This window comes from Balaenoptera acutorostrata, chromosome 10 (assembly GCF_949987535.1).
Source record: "Balaenoptera acutorostrata chromosome 10, mBalAcu1.1, whole genome shotgun sequence".
NCBI lineage: Eukaryota > Metazoa > Chordata > Mammalia > Artiodactyla > Balaenopteridae > Balaenoptera > Balaenoptera acutorostrata.
The window spans coordinates 86,422,020-86,447,871 of NC_080073.1; the positions used below are offsets into that span (position 1 = coordinate 86,422,020).

Here is a 25,852-nt window from a genome sequence, read left to right on the forward strand (position 1 = left end):
TCCTGTCTGTCATTCCTGCTGTTCCCTGCCTGTCTGTGTCTCTGGTCCTCTGCCGCAGCACCACGTACACTACACATACCTGACCCTTCGTGCAATTACAGGGGGAGGGGGTGTCAAAAAAGTATGAGGAAGGGGCACCAGAGGGCCCTCTTCTTTTGTTTCCTGGCTAAATATGTACCAGATGCTGAGGGTTTTCCAGACTGGACACGTGAGACATTAGGCTGGGTGGTTGTGGGAGCCGCACTCCCTGTAGCTCTCTGATGAATCTTGCTCAGAATTCTAACAACGTAGAGCTAAGCTGCCCGAGTTCATGTACTGCCTCACCAAGGTGGAAGGTGGCTTTGGACTAAGTTCTGGCTAATGGGATGCAAGCAGAAGGTTGTAGGGTAGGTAGTAAAAGATAGCTCTTGGATACATGCCCTTTGCTCAACTTCTGTATCTCTTTCTCCATCTTACCTCTTGGAATGAAGGTGTGATGCCTGGAGCTTTAGAAGCTGTCTTGGATCCTAGGGATGGTGGGAGGGTTGCTGGAAGGCTTGGCGATTTTGTGGAGTTGCCATACCAGCCCTGGACTTTCTGGATTTCCTGCACTTCCCCATCTGGACTGCCTTTACATGAGAGAGACATGAACTTGTTTCAGCCACTATCCTTTTGGGTTTTCTATTCTATAGAACTTAATTGAGTCTTCAGTGGTACAATGAGTTGCTATGCTTAAAAAAAAATGCAGTCATAAATCCATCTGCTCTTTATTTGTTTTGCTTTTTTTCCCTTATTTAATTGGAATTCTGTAACTTTCTGAATTTCACTTCTACGTATTAGTCTGTTTAAATTTTCTTTCCCCTTCTTCGGTCAGTTAGGTCTTTTAGTTTCTTTTTTAAAAAGTCACTTAGTCAAGATTTTCAGTTTTATATGCACATAATTCTTCAAATTGTTCTCAAAATTATCTCCAGTATATGCTTTCTCATGTTTCCATTTTTTCCGTATTCTCCTTTTAAAAAAATCTTTATTAGAGCAGCCAATGGTTTATCTAATACAGTAGAACTTTTAACCCATAAGGACAAGCAGGACTTATTTTTCTTTCTATAACTTGCCTGCACCACAATCAACTTGTAATTTTATCTTTATTATCCTATAGTTTCCAAAGATTTACTTTGTTAATTAAAAAATTTTTTTCTTTAGTTGAATGGTTATCATCATTTTTTCTTGGTCAACAATTTAAGTGTTTAAGGACATAGAATTTTCTCTGAGCAAAGCATTCTAGGCCCTGCCACCGTTTTAAGGAGGCCACCCCTCACTGGACAGGACTATACTTGGATAAGACAGGACTGCAGGGCACCTAGAGGTAGAGATGAACTTAGCAATATCCAGATGGTGCCTTCATTTATCCTGCACGAAGGCGGGGTCTCAGTTATCCAGTGGGTCTGAGGCTCCAGAGTGGGTACGTGTGCTTGGACTATGGGGACAGAGAACAAATAACATTGGGGTTGCTTGTATAGGGGAGGAAACAATCATTTTCCTCTACCCATCTTAGGTTCTCCAACTAGGAACCTGTAAATTAGACTAACAAGAGAAAAACAATAAGTTTATTAACATGTTGTGAAATAATAATAAAACATATGTATGTGTATATATATATATATATACACACACATATACATGAATACACACACACACACACACACACACACACACACACACACATTGGCCTCTTCCCTTGGTTCCTAGTACAGAGCTCCTAAATCCCTTGGAACTTCCTAGGTGATAGGAATGTCTCTTGCTCTAATGAGGCAACTCTTGGTGGGCTCCTGGATAGATCAGGATGGGGGCTGATCACCAGAAGAACCAGGCCATGATTAGTTGCTTGGAACTTTCAGCCTCACTCCCTAGCCTTCGGGAACGGAGGAGGGGCTGGAAATTAAATTGATGGTTGATCATGCCCACATGATGAAGCCGCCATAAAAGTCCTCAAAGTACAGGGTTTGGAGAGCTTCAGAGTTGGCGAACACATCCACGTGCTGGGAGGGTGATGTACTCCAACTCCATGCGGACAGAAGCTCCTGTGCTAGGGACCTTTCTGGACCTCATCCTATGTATCTTTTCATTTGGTTGTTTATTTGTATCCTTTATCATATCTTTTATTATATAAGAGACCAGTAAACAAAGTGTTTCTCAGAGTTCTGTGAGCTATTCTAACAAATGATCAAACCCAAAGAGGGGATCATGGGAACCTCCAATGTATAGCCAGTCAGTCAGAAGCACAGGTGACAACCTGGACTTGCAACTGGCTTCTGAGATGGGGGTAGGAGAGTGGTTATTGCTCAAGCAGATCTCACCAGGTCTGGTAGCCATCCAAACTTACTACATCGGATTATTGATGGCTCAGATTATTAATGGCTTACTATGGCTCAGATTATTAATCATGTCAGTGGTTAGATGAGTCATTGCATTTTTGATTTTCTTGCTCTTTTCTGCAGTTGACAGAGACAATTGAAGCTTTTCCTCATCCCCCATCTATGAGTTTAAATGGCACCAAACAAACTGGGAGAAGTCAGACCTCCTGGTCTCTGAGTCACCCTCCTGGTCACTCAAGAAACTCTGAACCCATTGAAGAGGGATGGAGAGGACAAAGCATAATCATCACTATTATCTTGCTTTTCCTCAGCTCAGGCTGACCACTTGGGGTATTTTTACAGTCATTATAGTCATTTATTCAAGGCAGATTTATTAAGTATACACTAAAAACCCAGCATTGTTTTAGGTACAAGGAAATAGCAGCGAAGAAAAGAGACCACATTTCTGCCCTCATGGGATTCAAATTATACTCTCTATGCTAGTTAAATCAAGGAGGAGACTTTGCTCCTTCCCTTACTCATCTGGGGGAGGCAGGAACAAAGGAGAATATTGATAGACCTGGAAATAGGGCCGGAGAGTGTCAAAGAAGGAGGCCTTTGGGAAGGTGAAGATGTGGGAACCAGTGGTCATGTTGTAAAAGGATACAACTCCAGCCTCAAAGTCCAGAAAAATCCCCACAACCAGGGGCTGCTCCCTCAGCTGAAGGGAAGTTAGGGGAGAGGTAAGCGCTACATAGCCTTTCTTTTTGCACAATCTGATGGCCCAGAATCCAGACTGAGGCGTCTGCACCATGACAGTGTCCCTCTGCACATTTTCCATACAGACTCCTAAATCCCACCCAGTCCCTTCTCCCACATCCACTTCAAAGTAATGTTTTCCTGAGGTGAAGCCTTCACAGCCCAGGATACAGGGTAAGGCACTAAATCTCCTAGAAGAAATATTAAGATTCTCCTGGGGGCATCCACGAGTCACTTGTCTCCGATCCTCAGACAGAATTAGTTCGTAATAAGCTGTATCTGGATCCAGAGTCACGCTGACTGGGGGGAGAAAAAAGGACATGATTTTTGTAGCTGAAAGCACAGTTTATTTTAAATAAAACCAGCCTGCATTCAAATCCAAGCATTGTTTCTTTTTTTATTTTTATTTTTATTGGAGTATAGTTGCTTTACAATGTTGTGTTAGTTTCAGGTGTACAGCAAAGTGAATCTGTTATACATATACATATAACCACTCTTTTTAAGATTCTTTTCCCATATAGGCCATTACAGAGTATTGAGTAGAGTTCCCTGTGCTATACAGTAGGTCCTTATTAGTTATCTATTTTTTATATAGTAGTGAAAATATGTCAATCCCAATCTCCCAATTTATCCCTCCCCCCACTTGCCCCGCTGGTAACCATAAGTTTGTTTTCTATGCCTGTGACTCTATTTCTATTATGTAAATAGGTTCATTTGTACCATTTTTTTAGATTCCACATATAAGGGATATCATATGATATTTGTCTTTCTCTGTCTTACTTCACTCAGTATGACAATCTCTAGGTCTATCCACGTTGCCACAAATGGCATCATTTCGTTCTTTTTTATGGCTGAGTAATATTCCACTGTATATATGTACCACATTGTTTCTTACTAGCTGTTGTGAGCTTAGGCAAATCATTCTCTGAGCCTCAGTTCTGTTAAATATAAAGTGGAAATCATTGTATCTGTCACCAAGCATGGTGGGGAGGATTGAAGGAGCTAATGTATGCTTAGTGCTTAGTAAAATTCCTGGTATATAGTAAGTGCCCTGTAAATGGTAGTAATAATAATGATATCATCATCATCATCTTCAACATCATCACCATCTTAGTCACTCAGAGAAGCCAAGGAGCAGAACTAACCAGAGTTAACGTGGTTATGGTCCTCTCCAAAGCCCTTCCTCTCCCTTGTAGGACTTCTAGGAATCATGGAATATTGGAGCAGAAATGAGCCCTTCATCATCTCTACTAAATTACCATTAACACTGAGGATCAGAGAAGGAAAACGACACAACTAATGTCATAGCTTGTTATTGGAAAACCCAAAATTTTACCCAGGCTTCAGGACACACACCTAGTCCCCTGACTTTTAAGTGTAAGCTCTTCTTTCTTGCTTCAGGTAATGCTCTATAGGGATTAGTATAAAGTAACACACCAGAGACCAATATACATGAAAAATATCTGACTAGAGTCAAGTAAGACATAAAAAAGTATAATAAAGTGTGATATTGGCCAGCAATGCAATTTTAAAAATGAAAGGTGGTAATGGGGTGGTCCAGCAAGAGAGTTAGCAAACCACTGTGTTACTGGGTTAAACACTGATCATTTGGGCTGTGGCAATACAGGAAATCAAGTATTAGGAAACACTTCCACTGCTGGATGTCCTCCACTTGCCCCTACAGATCACTCCCCACCTTTCTCCAGCCTGCTCTGTGTCCAGGAAGGCTAACCCCTATGGACACATCAACCAGGCTCCCTTCCCTCTGACTGCTATTTGGTTAAGCCAATGAGAAGCACTAGAGGAGACCACAGGGCAAAAAGAAATAGAGTTAGAAGTATTTAGTACCCCAAGTCCCTCCCCACTAGCTATGATTTGGAGGGTCTGCATTCCTCTGCCTCTGGTTATAGCTCCCTCCATCTGTTACCGAAGCCTTGGGGAGGTGATGACTCCCTACCTATTCCTAGCCCTGGTTTGCTTCACTGTTCCTTGATGATCACCCAAATCCTCGTCTTTGTAAATAATCCCTTTATTAAACTCTCTTCAGTCAGTCCTTATCATGAGCCTGACTCACAAAAGTTTTGGGCTTCATTAATATTCCCTGAATGATCCAGGAAAACCAAGCTGAGAAATTAAAATGTTTACAGGTTGGTAATACCACTAGAAAGATGGTTGATGCCTGAGCTCTTTGGAAACAAAAGTCATAGACCTTGAAGACAAATGTGTCTACTCTAAGTTTGAATCTCTATACATCAAAAGATAGGATGAAAATGTAAAATGCCATACACATAACAGAAGATATTGGCTATAATAAGCTCCCATAAATCAATAAGGAAAAGAACCCAAAAGAAAAATTCTTAAAACACAGAAAAAGCCTGAAGGGCTAATGGACTTACTGAAAGAAGCTCAACCTCACTAGTGACACTGGAGAAACTCAAATTAAGTCCACAATTAGGTACCGTTTCAAATCCATCAGATGGCCAAAAATTATAAGCAGAGAGTCAGGGAGATGAGAAACAGTGGGATCTCTTATGTTGCTGGTAGGGTATAAAGTGATACAATTTCAAGATCTGTAGTATCTAGTAAAATTAGATGTGCATCCCTACACAGCAGCATTTTTAATTCAAGGTATATCCCCAGAGGAAACCATTCACAGGACACAAGAAAGCATGGACAAGAAAGTTCACAGTAGTATTGTGTGTAATAGCAACAAACAAACAAAAACCAACTACACATACCTTCAGTGTCCACTCCACAAGACAATGAATTAAAAAATACATCATTTTCATTTTTTGCCACATTGCAGAGTGATTAAGAGAGTGAGTTCTAGAGAGATACTACCTGAGTTACCACCTGCTGGTTGTGGGAATTTACAACAGTCACGTAACCTCTCTGTGTTTTGGTTTCCTTATCTATAAAGTAAAAAATGCTTCCTACAGAGAGGCTTGTGGTGTAAAACAAGATAACACACGTGAAGCTCTTCTCATCTGTCACAGAAAGAGTGTTCAGTATATGTGAATCGTTTTTCTTGGTGCTGGTGAGAGAGTGCATGTTGCTACATTGGAACAAGTAATCTGGTAACATGTGTTAAGATTAACAACAATCCCAGCTTTAGGTATACACCCTACAGGAATGAAAGCACCAGGATATAAGATTGCATGGACCAGAAAGTTATTGGTGCAAATGTTATAATACCCAAGTGCTGAAAGCAGCCTGAAGCTCCATCAGTAGGAATATGGTTACATATAGTTATGATGTACTATGGAATATTAGACAGCTTTAAAAAGCAATGGGTGAATAGGAAGAGACGATCTATGTATTAAATGTTTGTAAAAACATAGAGAAAGACCTAGGTCTTGTTACCTGCAGAAGGGTAAGAGAAACCTTGAACTTTTTTTTTCATAGCTCTCTATACTGTTTGACTGATTACAATTTATTTATATTACTTTTTTAATAAGAAAAGCTTTAATAATGAGGGTTTCAAAAAGAAGAATTATCTAGTTAAAAGATGAGCTCATTTTAGAAACAGATTGACTTGAACCATGTTGTAATGCCTTCTGTGAAAGATAAGAGTAGAAAAATCAACTCAGTTAAATCTGGACATAATCAATATAAAGTCCTTCCTTGCATCTGTATAGGATCAAATACAGAGTTGCTATTTTTTGGTAGTTGTTATTGTTGTTTGTTCTTGTTAACTTGAGGGGAAACTGAATACAGGTTCATAATCCTTATCTGAAACCCCTGGAGCCAAATGAGTTTTGAAATTCAGAATATTTTTGATGTTATAAAGGCAAACAATACAGATGCTCTAAATTATGTGCCCACCCCTGGAAGGGTCTAAGGCATTGTCTTGTAATCTAATGCATCAATATTTCTGCAGTAAAACATAAATTCAAACTAAGCGGGATAAATAAAGACTTTAAATAATCTCATATCAGTGCAGTTCAGGTTTGGCCACCGTGTCACTCAGACACAAGGGTAGCCTTCCGTGATCCTGCCTCTTGGTGTTCATACCCTTATGCAGTTCCTTTCCTTTGAGTGTGGGCAGGACCTGTGAATTGCTTCTGACCAATAGAATATGACAAAAATGATAGGATGTGACTCCTGTGACTATATTTCATTTTATAAGCCTCCATCTTTCTGGCAGACTTGCTCTAGGGACTCTCTCCTGAGCTTACTTTGAAGAAATAATTGGCCATGTTGGGAGGCCCATGTGCAAGCAGCTGATGGCTCGCTTCTAGAAGCTGAGGGCAACCTCTGGCCAACAGCCAGCAAGAAGCCAGGGCCTTAAGTCCCATAACCATAAAGAAATAAATTCTGCCAACAACCTGAGTGAGCTTGGGAGAGGATTCTTCCCCAGTCTAGCTTCCAGGTAAGAACACATCCAGGCTAACACCTTATTTTATTACTTATTTATTTATTTATTTATGGCTGTGTTGGGTCTTCGTTTCTGTGCGAGGGCTTCTCTAGTTGTGGCAAGTGGGGGCCACTCTTCACCGCGGTGCGCAGGCCTCTCACTATCGCAGCCTCTCTTGTTGTGGAGCACAGGCTCCAGACACGCAGGCTCGGTAATTGTGGCTCACGGGCCTAGCTGCTCTGCGGCATGTGGGATCTTCCCAGACCAGGGCTCGAGCCTGTGTCCCCTGCATTAGCAGGCAGATTCTCAACCACTGCGCCACCAGGGAAGTCCCCAGGCTAACACCTTAATTGCAGCCTTGTAAGACCCTAAGCAAAGGACCCAGCTAAGCTGTGCCAGGCTTTATCTCACAAAACCTGTGAGATAATATATGTGTGTTCCTTTAAACCACTAAATTTGTCTGCAGCAATAGATAATTAATACAGCCACCAAATCATTTTAGGTTAGGTCCAATTTTGCAGCCAAACAAGTTATGAAAAAATTGTCAGTTTTCAGAACTTTTGGAATCTTGTAGTTGTGGATAAGGGATGGTGGAAATATAGCAAGCACTGATGAAGAGAATCAAAGGAGCAGGAAGCTCAGGCTTTGGAATTGGTAAAACTTGGTTTTTGTCGTGGTTCTAACATTTACCATCTGTGTTATCTGGGCCAAGGCCCTAAAACATTTGGACCACAGTCATAATACTCACCTACCTTTCTTGCATTGCTCTGAGAATTGACCAAAATATTAACAATAAACACTATGTCCCAGACACTGCTAAGCACTTTACACATGTTGACGTATTTAATTTTCCCGACAACCCAATGAAGTGAGAGTTGTTAATATTTTCATTTTTCAGATGGGGAAACTGAGGAGGTTATTTGCCTGGAATGACATAGCTGATAAGTGAGAGAGCAGGAATTTGAAGGGTCTGCACAGATAACCAGTACGCCATGTCCCTGTCTAAGCACTGGAGCAAACTAACAAGGGACAGGGTGACAGCTCAACTGAAAATATCTGAATGACCCCTCTGGCTGTGAACCTGCCCAGGGATAGGTGGTGAACTTGGTTACCACTTAAGGTCCCTTCTGTCCGTAGCATTTAGGGCTTCTTCACCTACCTTGGTAGCTCCTTAACACTTTCTTCACATCAAAGTAAAGCTCAGAAACATTGCACACAGTATGAAGGTCCAAAGAGAGGGCCTCTGGTTGTTCTAGCTTCACAGCCCAACTCCTAGAATAAGCAGAGACCAAGAATTCTTCAGTGGTAAATTCCATTCAGCTCTATATACCCACACCCCTTCCCTCCTGCATTTGTACAGGACTCACCTGCTCAAAGTATCTTTCACATCCTATGGAGAAAGACAAAATGTAAGTGTGGGAACATCAGCATTTCATGGGACTTGGCATGTGGGGCTGTTCTCTATAAACACTCCTTACAAAGAATTAAAGAGAGTAACCCTGGCCTTAGATATTGATGGATACCCAGATAGAATGATTTCCATCCCGGCCCCCTGGGATATTCAGCATATCAGAATGTTTATCTGTTATCTTCCTTGCTGTGGTCTGTGGAGAGCTGCAGTGTCTGCAATCACATCTACCTGCGGGCTGCTTAGGATAGAGGGCCAAGAGCTTTGCCCATGCTCCCTCTGGAAAGACTTGCTTTCAGTGACCTAATTTCCTTCAGAGTGAGCCCACAGTAGAGACCATTCATTGCAAAGGTCCGTAGTGGTGAATCCATGCATAGCCCCTGTGACTGGGCCATTAAGATGGTAGCAGCAGGTATCACATGGTGGTGGGGCAGTCATGCTACATTCTCAGGCTACAGTGTGACCTCCATTTCTATTAGTGGGGAATAGAAAAAACAGCTCCAGTCGTAGTTTGTCTTAATGGGCTGGATCCATTATGCAGCTGAAGGAAGGCCCCAAAAGAGCTCTGGAGGGCTCTACAAGCAAATCAGGGAGAAGGTTATCACTCATAACCTTCTTTTGGCTGCCCCACTTTGTCACCCACCAGTCATCTGGAGGAGTATTTCAGGAGACAGTTTGACAGTCAGAGTTTTGTGAACATGGGACAGAGGCAAATGGTAGCAAAAGTTATCCCATGGTTCCATTTGGCCAAGGAGCCCACCATATCCATATATTTTCTGATTCACCTAAAGCCGCTCTATAGACTAGTGAAGGCCATCTTGCAAATATTGATGTGTATCCAAAAGAAACATTACTTTAAATTCCCTACACTAATGTGCCATTTTTGAGTGAAACAGACAGGCCTCACCCAGCTTCCCATGCTTCCTCACCATTCTCCTCCTAAAAGCTCAGGAACAGATACCTTCCTTCCCTTCTCCAAGTGCATGGCCTTACCTGCAGCAAATTTTGGGCTGAGCCCTGACATTTATGCTCTAGTTCCAGGATGTAGCACTCGAGTTCATGGCTCTTCTGTTCAAGCTTGGCCTCATTGTCCCTCAGTCTCCTCAGAGTCTGCTCTTTTTCTTTCTCCAGTTTCCATAGGTAAGACTTCTCTTCCTCATGAAGGAAGCTCTGGAGATTCTTAAAGTCAGACTGGATTTTTTGTTTCTGAACTTCTGTCTTCTCCTAGAGTCAAGAAAGGTGGAAACAAACCAAATGTCCATTGATGGATGAACTGATAAACAAAATGCAGTATATAGATATAGTGGAATACTATTCAGCCTTAAAAATGAATGAAATTCTGATACATGCTAAAATATGGATGAATCTTGAAGGCATTATGCTAAGTGAAATAAGCCAGAAAAAAAAAGAACAAATATTTTATGATTCCACTTATATGAGGTATCTAGAATAGTCAAATTTATAGAGACAGAAAGTAGAATAGTGGTTACCTTGAGTTACGAGGAAGAACTGTGCACATAAAAATAGTTAAACAGTAAATTTCATTATGCATATTTTAACACATACATACACAAAAGAAAGTTTGCTCAGCTACCATAACATTATTTTCCCATGAATCATTCAAGCTGGAAGAACGTCGCAAATTGCCCGCTGCAGAGTCATGCCCGAAAGGCAGGTACTCAGATGTGGGAGAGGTTATCACCTTATTAATTTCCTTCTTCAGCCAAGGTGCAGGAGTGCTAGATAATTTAATCATGGGACTAGGGCCAAGGTTAAAAACTTTATCAGTTACAAAGATAAAAATGAGTTTTTATTCAGGATATAAGAAAGTAGCTCTGAGTCTGAGGGAATTTCTTGAAGCAAAAGCTTGTAATGAACATCACCAAGACTGGACTTTAAGACAACCAGGCTATTAGGAGAGTCCATGATTCTCAGCAGCGGGAGGTCTGGGTATCAGGCATTTGTCATAGTTAACTATGAAATAGTCATCCACCAACTCGGGTCCACCTACTCATCCTTATATATAAGAAACCAAATGGTACAGCTTGTCAGACTCAGCTTTCATTTGGGGAGATAAGAATTGCAATTTCCATGAGTGCTTTTTCAATTCATGCAGTGTTTTGATGACTGTGATGTTGTGGTAGAGGGTCATTGACAGGGTTTCCATATGTATTAGTTATAATCAAGATCCTCCCCATTGCCCAAGATCCCAGAAATGAGGGAAGCAAGAGTGTCCTCTGAGAGTTCGTTTAACAACTGTACACAAAGGATTGGGCAGAGGTTGGAAGGTTGGAAGAGACCTCTGAAAGAGGCAAAATGGCTCACTGGCCTGTGGGATTTGACTGTAAGCTGATTAATTACATAAATAGTTCCATAAAGGAATGCATCTCTGATCATGGGGAAGCTGGTCAGCCACGGAAACAGTCTTTCAGACCCTAGAGGCTACAGTGCCAAGTGTGTAGGTTCTTGGAGCACTCTGGTCCTCCTTATAAATCAGATAGATTTCCTTCTTCAGTCTAATGAGCTTGAGTAATACGAACCTCAACCTGGAGTGATTCTGTTTTCTTAGTGCTCACAAAGGGTGGCTTCTGAACCTGTAAGGCTGAAAGCCATACCCTGCACTGTGGTACATGTGCCAAAGCAATAAGGTTAATAAGGCCTTCAAATCCAGAAGGTACTTTGAGATATTAAGAACTGAAACCCAGTCAAGAATGGCTCTAGGTAAATGGGCACACCAGTTCTGCTTCTCCTAACTGAGGTTTCGGAATCCTAGCCGGTTACTACTGAAAGGTTGAAGAGGTTGGAGATAAATGCTCATAGATATTAGACAATGAGGGACATAAAAACAAATGTGTTTTCTTCTTTGGGTTTTATCTGTTTGGTCTCGTTTAGTGAGAATAAGCCATCACTATGCTTTGCTCAATCGTCCCCTGTACCTAAGCTCTAGGATGGAAACTAGCTTGAGATCAGTAAACCCAAACTCTTACATTCCATTCGGTTATTTGCTTTGCCGTGAACACCTTCAAGTTCATACATTCCTCTTCCAGTTGCCTCAATTTTGTCACAGCTTCCTGGAGCTTTTCCTGAAGGAAAAATTGGGTGAATAAAGTCTTTTCAATTCAACAATTCTTCATTAGGCACCTAAGGAGCATCCCAGCCCTCCAAGACTATTAGAATAGCATGACTACTGAATATGTATTGAGTCCTTACACTTTGCCAGGAAGCATGCTGAAGGCTGTATAGGCAGTAACATATTTGATTCCCTTGGCAACACTGAGCAGTTAGTAGGATTTTTAACATCATTTCTGTGCCGCAGAAACTGAAGCTTAGAAAGGGGATAAATAACTTGCTCAAGATGCTGTAACTGGTGGGTGGTTGGGCTGTGATTCCAGCTCATCTGCTGACCCTGAGCCTGAGCTATATGCACCACTAACAGTCTTGCCAGGGAAATTCTACACATAAAACAAGATAATAATCACCTGAAAAGATTTTATGAAGTAATGTGCTGACCCAAACAGAACCAATACCAGAGTGTTTGGCACACATGGAACTTTGTATGTATTATGGTGAGTCAGGAAGGAAAGACAGACCAAGATGCCAGCTTAAGTTATTAGAAACAGTTAATGGAGGAGGGGAGCTCTGAGACCTTTTGAAGAATGGTATCATGAAGCCCTTTAAAAATGATTTAGTATCCATATCAAGCTTTTAGGTTATTTTTCAAAATAGTTTCTCACATTTTCATGGAAAGCAAGTTTAAGCTAAACCGAATTGCTACTTGTGATCAACACTAAAAGAACTGGCTCTTGGGACTTCCCTGGTGGTCCAGTGGTTAAGAATCTGCCTTCTAATGCAGGGGACACAGGTTTGATTCCTGGTTGGGAAACTAAGATCCCACATGCCGCGGGGCAACTAAGCAACTAAGCCTGTGCACTCTAGAGCCTGCACGCCGAAACTAAGACCCGACACAGCCAAATTAATTAATTAATTAATTAGAAAAAAGAGAAATTTTATCTTGATTTAAAAAGAAAAAGAATCGGCTCTTGTCCTAAAGCCAATAAGTATACTCAATTCTCACGTGCTCTCGAGAAAGGGTTCTATAGAACTTGTTAGCAAAAGACTGTATTGCCCTCACTATGTGCCAAGTGCTATTCTAAGCTTTACATGTATTAATGTCCCGAAAGCTTATAACAACCTCCTGAGCATGTATGTTGGAGAGGAAGGGAACTACTGTTATCCCCATTGATAGTTGGGGAAACCAAGGCATGAAGACATTAAATAACTTTGCTCAAAGTCACCCATCTAATAAGTAGCAGAACTAAGATTTCAAACTAAGCAGTCTGACTCTCAAGGCTTAGAACCATCACCCCGTGCTGCTCCTTTTACTACTTGGTGGGAAAATAACTCCAATGGGAATATCCCCATTACAGTAATTAGCTGCTCCATGGAGTTTAAGGAAGAGTTGCCATGTGGCAAGTGGTGGTCAGTATTGACGTGTCCTGATGAAGGACCCAGAACCTTAATAGAAGACCACCTCCACGTCATAGGGGAGGGAACAAGGAGCTCACACTGGGGGCAACAATTTTCTCAAATCTAGCCAGGGCAGAGAAGGAATAAGGCAGCAGGACCATGTCCCCTCCTTCGTTCCACAATAGCAAAGGTCAGCCTTCCTTTATATGCTCTTAAGTGATAAACAGGAGTTGCCCAAAACCTCTCCCTCCATTTCATACTCCATGACCAATCACTTCCAAACCCTTCCACTCATTCCCCTTCCTGAATCTTGCTTGGAACTGCTCCCTTTCCCCCTTCTTATAAGAGTAATCTGACTTTTACTCTTTGGTATTCCTTTCATTGTATCTGTACCAGAATGTTCTTTTCAATGTCAACCTGATCCTTCACTGTGCAAATGAAAATCCCCCCGTGGCCAGGACTACTCTGGGCTAGGGCTTAGACTCCAAGCGGATACCAAGTTCTGGGCCCTGACTTCCTTTCCCATGACATCACCTGCCTTCCCCGCACACACCCTCTGGCCTGGTCACAGCGAGTCAGGTACACTCTCATGGCTGTGCCTTTGCACATGTGGGCCCCTCGGTCTGGAATGCCCTCTCTCTTCTCCATACTTCTATATCTGGTTAATTTTTATGTGTTCTTCAAGTGTCACTTTTGGGAAGATTCCTCAGTTACCACTCCACACCCCTTGGTGCTCCTCTCCACCATCCAAATCAGGGGACTCCAGGCAGCCTTTTTGCTGGTTTGTCTGCGCTACTAGACTGTAGGATACCTAAAAGGGGGTGTGTCTTCATCCCCTGTGTTTTCAGACTCTATCCCATGGACTTGCACATTGTGGTTTCTCAAATTACACACACGGTGTGAGGCAATAAAACATGCAGGTGTGCATTGGAGCACATGGCGTTCTAGAGCAGGGAGGAGTTCATCAGAGCAAGAGTGGATAGGGACAAGAGTGACCGTCAGGCCTTGATTCAGTGAGGACCCATCATAAACTACTTTTCAGAAGAATGACATGATGAAAGCTGTATTTCAGGATCCTAATCTTGGGCTTCAGGCTAAATAATCTCAGGTCTTAGGGGGCAACATGAGGCCGGGTATTCGCCAAGGACCTCTGGGCCACCACTCACCTTGTAACCTTGGCATGCATCTTCCACCAGAGCTGTGGTGTGCCCTTTGTGCTGCAGTCCTCGATCACAGCGCCAGCAGATGAGCTGGCCCTCGTCTTCACAGAACAGATGGAGCTTCTCTCCATGCTCCTCACATGACATTTCCTGGTCCACCTCCTTGATGGCTTCAATGAGGTTTCCCAGCTGCTTGTTGGGTCGGAGGCTCGCCATTTTAAATGGCACCCGACACTGGGGACAGGAGAACAACTCCAGCCATGGTTGCATCTCACAGAAGCTCATGATGCACCAGTGGCAGTAGCTGTGACCACAGCTGATGCTCATTGGCTCGGTCATCAGTTGCAGACAGATGGAACAGGTGGCTTCCTCCCTCATCTTCTTGGTGATTGGGGTTGAGGCCATGGCTTTTCCTGAAAATCTCTAATATTGGATCCAGAGGCCGAGATGAAGCAGCCAGAACTTTCCCACAGTGATGGAACTTCACCTTGTCTGAGGCTCTTGCCGATGCACTGGCTGCCACTGGCCTCCACAGGTCACGTGGTCTTCTCTCTGGCGAGAAGAAATAGATTGGAATATAGAAGACGCATCAAATGTAGCTCTGCTGTGGAATATGGTAGTGACTGTTACATGTGGCCACTTTGAATTAATAACAATTAAATAGTATTTAAAATTCTGTTTCTCACACCCATTAGCCACATTTCAGTGCTTAATAGGTGCCGGTGATTGGTGGCTACACGAAAGCCCAGATACAGGACATTCCTTTACTGTGAAAAGTTTTCTTGGACCAAGCACTGAGAGAGATAGAGAAATGAGGCAGACTTCTTCAGCAAAGTTGCAGTAAGAGAGAGAACTCAGTGAGGGATTGTCAAACTCTTTACTGTTCTAATGAATATTAAGAATAATTAGTACCAGAGTTATTTCTTTGTAACTGCTAGTAACACTTACATCCAGGTAACCCAGGTAACTGGGTGGTCTATGAAGGATTTCATTGAGACAATCACATTTGATTCTAATTTTTTGTTGTTGCTTCTCTGTTTGTTTTGGCCGTGCCTCTCAGCTAGTGGGATCTTAGTTCCCCGACCAGGGATTGAACCCGAGCCCTTGGAAGGGAAAGCGAGGAGTCCTAACCACTGGACCGCCAGGAATTCCCTAAATTTGACTCTAATTAAACCCTCACTCCCACCCCACAAAGAACAAAAGACACCAGGTTAATAAAGTCCCCAGTGGAGACCCAACCAGTATGATAATGAAAGTAAAAAAGACAACCAGAAAAACCAACAAGTTTTTTTTGCCCTCCCTGACCTGAGGAAAAGAGAATTGGAAAGAGAACTGGGAAGAGAAGTGGTTGGTCCTGGGGTGCAGAGCTCCTGGAGAGCTAGGGAGGTGACTATCTATCTTTTCAGGCCAGGACTTTTCTCTCAGGAGAAGTTCAGGGTGACTGGAACACAGGGGGTTGGCAGAACCCAGGATGTGGGGAGGTGGGAAGCAGATGGGGAAGGTGGGGCCTCTGTAGGATCCTGGGTGCTGGACACCTAGTGTCCACCAGCGAGGACCTGACAACCAATAGACAAAGGAGGAGTGACTAGGAACAAAGGACTCGGTCCCTTCAGCCACTGCTCCGGCTGCTTCGTGAACCTAGCCCTGCTCCCTGCTTCCCCATTCCTGGGAGTTTGTCAGGGAGGGCAGCAGAGGCTGGAGGAAGAGAGTGGCCTTTCCTTTGAACTGACAGTGGCAGAATTAAAAGCAGGGATTCAACTAAAGTTACTGGATAGGCTATGTCCCTCTAATAACCAGGACCAGTCTCTTGGATCCGTAGAGAATTTCTTCCGGAGACTTCTATTCTTTGGCAGGTTATCTCCCCCAAGAGATACACTAGGCTCCACTCTGCCAGGGGTGCTTTGCTCCCAAGGAGAAGGACCTCCCCTCCTCTGAGGCCCCACGGTTCCTGTCCTGGGCCTTCACTCACCTCACATCCTGGATCTTCGGAGATCTGACATGGAGTCTGGCGAAAGAGAAAGCAGACAGGGTGTGAGAGCTATGAAGCAAAGTCCTAACCATTTTCAGAGTTCCAGCAGCTCTTATCAGGAAACAAACTCCCTTCCCCGTGCCGCCACACACACACACACACACACACACACACACACACACACACACACACACACACACACACACACACACACACACACGTCTCCTTTCCCTCCACCGAAAAAACCTGGGCCTGGACCCTTCTCACTCCCTTCACCATGCAGCGAGCACATATGCACTGCTAGCTCCCTCCGTCGCTGGTCGCTGCCGTTTCCTGTGATCTGGGTGAGGAAGTTAACTCAGACTGGTCTAAACTCAGAAGTGAAACTGCTGTGGGAGGTGCCGCCCTGTAGATCCAGGGAGGAAGCTCGTGAAATTGCCCGTAGCTTTTACACTCAGCTTGTCCTGAAAGGGAGGGGAGACAGTAGGAAAAATATTTTTCTTTTACAGCAATAAAAGGAAGCAACAAGTTAATAATTCAGTAAAATCTTTTGTGACCCCAGCACAGAGGATCTAAAAGCAGGAAGTCTGCAGAGTTCACAGACTCTGACGTGAGATCTTTCTACTTTTGCCACCAACCCCCTTGGGATTTATAAGCCTTTCTGGCTGATGTTATGCTTTACTATTTTTAGTCGCTGATTGTTTTATAACTGCTCTGAAGGGTATGGTGAAAAAAGGGGCGGTACAATAATAGGGCGCATCGGTATCAGAGAATTTGCTCAAGCCGTTCTCCCATTCTTTTCTGTCCTGATGCTGTGTCTCATTTTCCTCCTCGGTATCCCTCCGCAAGATTCAAATACTTATCAAATACTTATCGGAGTCAGGCACCAAGGCCAGCAAACGGGAGCCACTAATGGCCCAGAGTTAGAGTTATTATTTAATGGTCAAAAAATAAATAAGACACTGCCACATTTATAGCCTTAGGTGTAAGAGGTATTTATGATAAGTGCACAATAAGTGTTTGCTTAGGAAATACATATATGCAGTGGCCCAAAGGAGCCAGTAAGGAAGGCTGAGGACACAGGCAGGGGAAGTTAAACTTGGCTTCTGAGAGCTGCCTGGGGTAAACTCTGGGCCCCTGGCCCGGCAGGTCAGCTGCTGACCCTGAAAGCTCGTGGAAGCCCGTGCTCAGGGCAGCGGACCCACAGATGGAGCCTGGGGAGGGGGGGGTGTTGGGTGCAGCCACAGTCCTGCTGGTCCAGCAGCTCAGGCTGGAGGCAAAATTGTGAAACAGGCTCCTCTCTTCCCACCCAAACAGGAGTCTCTCTTCAGCACTGCATCCTCCTGGGTGCCCACAGGGCCTTCTGCCATTTTGCCACCAGGTGACTGAATCATCGTGCTCAGGCATGTCCTGTGGTAGCAGGCCCTGTACACAGTACAGGACAGATCTACTCCTGAGGCAACCAGCACACAGACAGAAGAGAAAGAACGAGCCCCTGTATCCCTGATCCAATGATGACTCCTTACAGATTCCCACGACTTTCATTGTTGTGGCTGTGACTCTGGACGTAGGCACAGCTCACTCCAAATTTGTCCTGTCAAAGGATCAGGAAAAGGAAGCTAGTGAATGCCCAAAAGAAAACAGACTGCCACTACAGGCAACAAAAGCAAGACAAAAGCATCAAGCTCATGATGGGGACTGTCTTGTGAGAGCCGCCCCATCTTGCACCTGTTTCTTGTTGCATGAAGGAGGGACAGGTTCACACAGAGAGCTGCAGGTCTTAAAGGGGAGAGGGATGCAGATGAGGCTTCAGAGATCTGTTCTCCAAAGGTGAGCCTAGGGAGAGACCAATCGGAGCTGCCCCCTGGGGGATGCATCCCCTCCAGTAAGTGAGGCTGGGCTTGACCCTGCGAGTCTGGGCTGTAGGAAGCTGAAGACCCAGAATGGGGAGTGGGTCACTGGAGTCTCCTTAAAAAGGCCTGGACTCTGGCTGTTCCTTCTGTGGGGAGCAGTCATCCCTTAGATATCCCTAGGGTGCCTTCCCTCAACTCCTTCAGGTGTCTCTTCTCAGTCAGGCTTACTCCAACCACCTAGTTTACAGTTGCACCCCTGCCCCACTCCCAAGCCCTCTAACAGTGCTCTCTTTTGTTCCCATGGCACTTATTACTGAATATTTTATTTATGTATCTTGCTTATTGTCTGCTTCCTGCATGAGAATGCAAATTCCACAGAGGTAGAGAGTTTTGTCTGTGTTTTTAATTGATGAATCTCGAGTGTCTAGAGTGGTTCCAGGCATAGTGGTATGTGTTAAACAAGAGAGTAACTTTCTATGCTGCACTAAACACACATCATAGGAGGTGTGCACACATGTGTGTAATGTATGTAGTGTGGCGTGGGTGATATGTGAGATGTGTGATGGTTTGTGCTATATGTAGTCTGTGATGCATGCTTGCATGTGTGTGATTCGTGTGATATGGTGTCTGGTATGCGTGTGTATGTGTGTGTGTACAGTGTATGTTGAGGGGTGTGGGGTGGTGTGTGCTAGGTGTGGACTGTGATACATGGTTTGTGTTTGTGTGATACGTGCGATGGGGTGTGTCTGTGAAGTGTGAGCAGAGTGTGTGTATGTACATGTTGGAGGCGGTGGGCAAGTTAACATGGCGAATAGTGCCAGAAAATACCAGAATCCATGATGGCTACTGGTTTTCTAGAGAGCTGTTTCTCTCTCCTGTAGGATATATTAATGATTTGAACTGGAAGAAAATGAAAATGAAAGAGAAGACCTAGGCTTCTGAGAAAGAGAGCTTAGCAGAGGTTTGATAAGAGCACACTGCAAAAGTGATCTTGAGGACAAACTTTTCAGATGAGCAAAGGGGAGAGAGGAAGCAACACCCAGAGGTAAGAAGAGAGGACACAGGATTATAGGTTTAAAAAAAAAAGCCTGAGAGAAGACTTATCTGAGCTATTCAGAATGATGAGCATAACAAAGACTTCTCCAAAGAAGTCTAGCACCCTTTGCAAATAGTTTGTACCTATATCTCTCATAATATAGATGACTGTTTCACTGAAGCCTGCTCTGAGGTGAGCTGGGACTTAAAGAGGAGCATTTTCCTTGGCTGGCCCTAGGAAGAGCTGATAATAGCACACCTAACAAGAAAAGGATGTGTGCTCTTACCATTTCTATTCAACATTGTACCGAAGGTTCAAGGAAATAAAAGGCATCCAGATTTAAAAGGAAGAAGACAAATACTCTATTTGCCAATAACATAATTTTGTATATAGAAAATCTTAAGGAATCCGTATACAGAAAATATAGATCTAATAAATGAGTTCAGCAAGGTTGCAGGATACAAGATCAATATATAAAATTTCATTGTATGTCAATATACTAGCAATGAACAATCTGAAAATAAAATTAAGGAAATAATCATTTATAATAGCATCAAAAATAACAAAATACTTAGGAATAAAATTAACAAAATCAAAACAAAATTGTACACTGAAATTTGCAAAACATCATTGAAAGAAATTAAATTGACCTAAATAAATAGACATTGCATGTTCATGGATTAGAAGGCTTCACATTGTTAATTAGCAGTACTTCCCAAGTTGTTCTACAGACTCAGTGCATGCCTATCAAAATTCCAGCTGGCTTTTTTTTAGACATTGGCAAGCTTATCCTAAAATTCATCTGGAAATACAAGAGGCCCACAATAACCAAAACAATCTTTAAAAAGATCAAAGTTGCAGGACTCGCAGTTTGCAATTTCAAAACTTACTATAACACTACAATAATCAAGGCTATGTGGTACTATCATAAGGATAAACCTATAGAGTAATAAAATTTAGTAAAGAGTCTAGAAATAAACCCATACGTTTATGGTCAATTAGTTTTAACAAGAGTGCCAAAACAGTTCAATGTACAAAGAATAATCTTATTAACAAACAATAGTGGGACAACTGGATAATCCATATGCAAAAGAATGTATTTGGAGCCCTACCTCACACCATATACAAAAATTAACTCAAAATGAAACAAAGATCTAAGTGTAAGCACTAAAACTCCATAAAACACTGAGAAGAAAACTTTGGGGCAAATCTTTGTAATCTTAGCTTAGCAATGGTTTTTTGGATGACACCAAAAACACAAGCAATAAAAGAAAAAATAGGTGAGTTGGAGAGCATCAAAATTAAAGACTTTTGAGCTTCATAGGACTCCATTAAGAAAATGAGATGGCAGCCCAGAGAATGGGAGAAAATTTTTGTGAATTATATATCTGACAAGGGACTTGTATCTAGAATTGTAACTTGTATATAAAAAGTTCCTACAACCCAATAACAAAAAGATAAATAATCCAACTTAAAAATGGGCAAAGGATCTAAGTATACATTATTCCAAAGAAGACATACAAGTACCCAATAAGCACCTGAAAAGATACTCAACAACATTAGTCATTATGTAAATACAAAACAAAACCACGAGATACCACTTCACATCCTCTAGGATAGCTATAATAATAATAATAATAATAATAATAAAAAACCAGACAATAACAAGTGGAGAAGTTGGAACCCCATACATTGCTTGTGGGGATGTAAAATGGTGCAATGTTTTTGGAAAACAGTTTGGTAGTTCTCTAAAAAGTTAAACATAGAGTTATCATATGATCCAGCAATTCTACTTCTATGTAAATACCTAAGAGAATTGAAAACATACTCATGTAGAAACTTGTATATGATTGTTTATAGTAGCATTATTCACAGTACCCCCAAAGTGGAAACAACCCAAATGTCCATCTACTGATCAATGGACACATACAATGTGTTAAATCCATACAGTGGAATATTATTCAGCCATAAAAAAGAATGAAGTACTGATACACGTTCCAACACTGATGGACCTTGAAAACATACTAAATGAAAGAAGCCAGACACAAAAATAACACATATTGTATGAGTCTTTTTACATTACATGTCTAAGATAGGCAAACTCATAGAGACAGAAGGTAGGTTAGTAGTTGCCAGGGGCTGAGAGGAGGTAATGGGGAATTGCTACTTAAGGATATAGGGCTTCTTGTTGAAGATCTTGAAATGTTCTGGAATTTAGTTAGTGATAATGATTGTACAACTTTGTGAATACACTATAACCACTGAATTGTACACTTTAAAAAGGTGTGTTTTATGGTATATGAAATATATCTTGATAAAAATTTAATATTGGAAAAACACAGATATGCAAACAAGAAGGAAAATATATCCTAGGATAAGAGAGGAATCAATCCATCAAAATTCACCCAGAACTGACACAGGTGTTGGGATCAGCAGATAAAGACATTTAGAATGTTTTTATAACTGCATTCCATATGTTCAAAAAGTTAAATAGAGACCTGAAAGATTTTTAGAAGACGCAAATTAAACTTCTAGAGATGGAAACTATGAGATAAAAAGTACTCTGGATAGGATTAATGACAGATTAGACTTTGCAAAAGAAACAAGTAGTGAACTAGAAGGCATAGCAATAGAAACTATATAAATGAAATGCAGAGAGAAAAGAGAATAAAAATAAAAAGTGACTACGGCACCAATGAGCCGTGGAAAAGCTTTAAGTCTCAAATATATATGTACTTGCTGTCCCTAAAGGAGAGGAAAAATTGGAAGAAGAGACAAAAAAGAATATATGAAAAAATAATGGCTGAAGTGTTTTGAAATTTGGTGAAAACTATAAACCTACTAATCCATGAATCTCAATGAACCATAAGCATGAGAAACAGGAGCAAAACTAAACCAATACATAACATAACCAAATTACTCAAAATCAATAATAAAGAAAAGATTCTTAAAAGTAACCAAGAACAAAAGTCATATTATGTATAGAGGAACAAACATAGATCACAGATTTCTCATTGGAAACAATGCAAGCAAGAATACAGTGGAGTAAAATCTGTAAAGTAATGAAAGGCCTAGAATATTTTACCTAGCAAAAATATTTTTCAAAAATGAAGGTGAAATAAGGACTATTTCAGATACATGAAAGATAAAGGAATTCGTCTAGTCACATGTAGGAATTGAATGATGTTCATTACACCATAGATGTAAGTTTTCTGTTTTATTTTTAAAAATCACCTGTACAATTAAGTATTTTGTTAGTGGATAATCTTGTTTTTTAAAATTGACTCAGCCCTTAACTGAAATATTGTAAAATATTTTTTCTTTATCTGACCAAAAGCAATAAACACCTAATCAGCAGATTAGAACTACGAGAAATATTAAAGGAAGTTCTTTAGACAGAAGATACCAAATTGAAATACCAATCTGCACAAAAGAATAAAGAGCACCAGCAATTGTGACTTCACGGGAAAATAGGTTAAAAAATTTTAAATGTTATTTAAATCTCTGTAAAAAGTGGTCGACTGTTTTAGCAGAAATAGTAACAATGTAATGTGGAATTTATAAGATGTAAAAGTAAAATGCAAGGTAACACCAGCACAAAAGTAAGAAAGAGAGATGGAATAACAATTTTAAGGTTCTTATTCTATATAAATGGTATATCACCTGAAAATGGACTGTGATAAATTAATGATGTACACTATAAAGTCTAAAGTAACCACTGAAATTACAAAACAAAGAATTATGGCTAATAAACCACAAAAAGAAATAAAATAGAATCAAAAACTATTCAAGTTGTTCAATAGAAGAGAATAATGAGGGAAAAGGGAACAAAGAATAGATGGAACAAATGGAAAAGTAATAATAAGGTGACAGACTTAAATCTACACATATCAATAATCACATTTTTTACAAATAAATTTATTTATTTATTTTTGGCTGCATTGGGTCTTTGTTGCTGCGCGTGGGCTTGTCTCTGGTTGCGGTGCGCAGGCTTCTCATTGCGGTGGCTTCTCTTGTGGAGCACGGGCTCTAGGCACGCGGGCTTCAGTAGTTGTCACACGCAGGCTCAGTAGTTGTGGCTTGTAGGCTCTAGAGCACAGGATCAGTAGTTGTGGCACACGGGCTTAGTTGCCCCACGGCATGTGGGATCTTTCCGGACCAGGGCTTGAACCCGTGTCGCCTGCATTGGCAGGTAGATTCTCAACCACTGCGCCACCAGGGAAGCCCTCAATAATCACATTTAACATAAATGATCTAAATACTCCAATTCAAAGGCAGAGGTTGTCAGATTGAATACACACACACACACAGATCAAGCCCCCTCTATATGTTGTCTACAAGAAACTCACTTTAAACAGAAATACACAAATCGTCCACCGTCACTTTTCACAGGTTTATTGAAACTTCCTAACTAGTCTCTCTTCATCTATTCTTGCTTCTCGCCCTCCAGTCCATTCTGTGTGCTTGGTTGTTTTACTATTATTTTCTTCATTGTTCTCGTAAAATTATTTGTGGTTTTGAGGACTGGGATGAAAGTGCTTTCCTTCAGAGGTGATTTGTGTTTGCTTTTGCCTGGCAGCTAGCATACTACCAGTCAAGAAGTAAACTCAGTTCATGGCTTGAGGGTTTTTTGCTTTTGTTGTTGTTGTTTTTTTGATAACCCAAGTGACGTGAAATTTTACCCCAAATATGTATAAAAATTGGCTTGTGGTTACAACTTACCAGAGTGTCTTTCTCTCTCTCTCTCTCTCTCTCTCTCTCTCTCTCTCTCTCTCTTTCTTTTCTTTGTTCCCTGCTCTGCTCAGCACCAGAGTTCCCAGAATTCTTGCAGTTTCCAGGAAGTGAGATCTGTTTACTTCTAGTTCACCTTTATCATCCTTTGGGATCTCAGTTTTATAGGTGGTGATGGAGGTGTGTGTCTTCTCTTAAATATACCACCTTCACAGGATCTAAGCTCTGATTTTTTATTATCTTTGTTTTCTAATGTAAACAGTTTAAGCTATAAACTTTCCTCTAGGCACTGTTTTAGTTGCCTGTCACAAAGTTTTGTATGCTTTGTTTTCATTATTCTGTAGTTCAAAATACTTTATAATTTTTCTTATGATTTTTAAAGTGGTAGATTATTTAGAAGTATGTTTGATTTCCAAATATTGGGGGTTTTCCCCTAGATATCTTATTTTTTATTGATTTCTAACTTATCTCTCCTGAGGTCAGATAACATACTCTATAGGATTTAAATCCCTCTAAATTTATTGACTTGTATAGTGGCCCAGAATATGGTCTATCATTATGAATGTAACCATGTGTACTTGAAAAAAATGTGGATGCAAATATTCAGTATAGTATCCTATAAGAATTCATTCAAGGTGATAGATAGGGCTTTTCAGATCTTCTATGACTTTTCATATATTTTATCTAGTTATTCAATCATTACTGTAGGAAAGGTACTAAAATCTCCAACTGGGATTGTAGAATTGCTTATTTTTCCCTTTAATTCTTTCCATTTTTACTTCATGTATTTTGAAACTTTGTCATTAAGTTCATACACATTTATGATTATGCTATCCTGGTGAACTGACCCTTTTACCAATATAAAATGTCACTCTTTATCTCTGAAAATGTTCTCTGTCTTCAACTCTACTTTATCTGTTTTTAATATAGATAATCCAGTCTTTTTATGCTTACTGTTTGCATAGTACATGTTTTTCTATACATTTATTTTAAACGTATCTGTATTTTTATATTTCAGGTGTTTTTGTTCTAGCTAACATATGTTCTGTTCTTACATTTTTAAAAGCCATTCTAATAATCTTTGCCTTTTAATTGAAGTACTTAGACAATTAACATTTAACATTAACCTTTATTTTTCTTCCCATACTACAATGGCTAGTATATCTCATAAAACATTGAACATAAATTGAAATAGTTGGCATCCTAATTTTATTCCTAATCTAGGGGGGAAGGACAGAAGTGGAAAAAACTTTCAATAGTTTATCATTTTGTATAATGTTTCTTGTTTTACTGGTTTCTTTTTCATTTAAAAATATCTTTACATTTTGCATAAATTACTAGTATAAAATATTTTCCAGGAAAATATCATATAACATCTGTCAATTTTGCTCCCATCTTTCTTTCACATTTTATACAAGCTACATAAGGGACACATTATTCAAAGTAAACATATTTTACCTGGCTTCTTAGTGCCTTATCTGTTTATATGTTTACCAATAGATGGCACTCTTGCATTTTTGGTGGCTTATGTTCCTATGGTTTTGTCTTTATGAAAGCATAACTACTTCTTTGACCAATATTAAAGAAATGTAAATTTAATCTGGCTCTTATGAATGATTTTAAGTGAGTCATACTAACAATGGCAATTAAATCCACTCATTTAAAAATGTATTCATTTATTCACCCAATGAGCATTTATTGAACAGCTTTTTTATGGCAGACACTAGTCTGGACCCTATGGATATATCAACTAAAAAAAATGTATTTCCTTTAAAAGTTTCC

At 40.9% G+C, this 25,852-nt stretch overlaps 2 protein-coding genes across 5 annotated transcripts in view; one reads left to right on the forward strand and one right to left on the reverse strand.

Moving 5' to 3' along the window:
* Positions 1–25,852, forward strand: part of SLC17A2 (solute carrier family 17 member 2) — a 67,081-nt gene that overhangs the window by 1,882 nt on the left and 39,347 nt on the right. The gene's annotated exons all lie outside the window — the stretch shown is intronic.
* TRIM38 (tripartite motif containing 38) lies at positions 1,601–17,007 on the reverse strand. Of its 4 annotated transcripts, none has more exons than XM_007177359.3 (8): positions 16,727–17,007; positions 16,451–16,486; positions 14,488–15,033; positions 11,842–11,937; positions 9,848–10,078; positions 8,814–8,836; positions 8,606–8,718; positions 1,601–3,389 (listed from the first exon to the last, which is right to left on the reverse strand). In XM_007177359.3, the coding sequence occupies exons 3-8, from the start codon at positions 14,884–14,886 to the stop codon at positions 2,866–2,868; spliced, it is 1,386 nt and encodes a 461-aa protein (XP_007177421.1). In that variant the 5' UTR covers positions 14,887–15,033; positions 16,451–16,486; positions 16,727–17,007; the 3' UTR covers positions 1,601–2,865. The 4 variants fall into 4 exon arrangements, with proteins under 4 accessions (XP_007177421.1, XP_057411468.1, XP_007177420.1 ...); XM_057555485.1 differs by having other exon boundaries at positions 16,718–17,007; XM_007177358.3 differs by having other exon boundaries at positions 16,697–17,007.

Excerpts from the sequence above, each read along its gene's own strand:
- TRIM38 (XM_007177359.3), bottom strand. The coding sequence starts at position 14,886 with ATGGCCTCAACCCCAATCACCAAGAAGATGAGGGAGGAAGCCACCTGT. Across the intron at positions 11,938-14,487 it reads ATGCATGCCAAGGTTACAAG|GAAAAGCTCCAGGAAGCTGT; the intron begins GTGAGTGGTGGC and ends TTTTTCCTTCAG. Across the intron at positions 8,719-8,813 it reads GTGAAAGATACTTTGAGCAG|GAGTTGGGCTGTGAAGCTAG; the intron begins GTGAGTCCTGTA and ends TGCTTATTCTAG.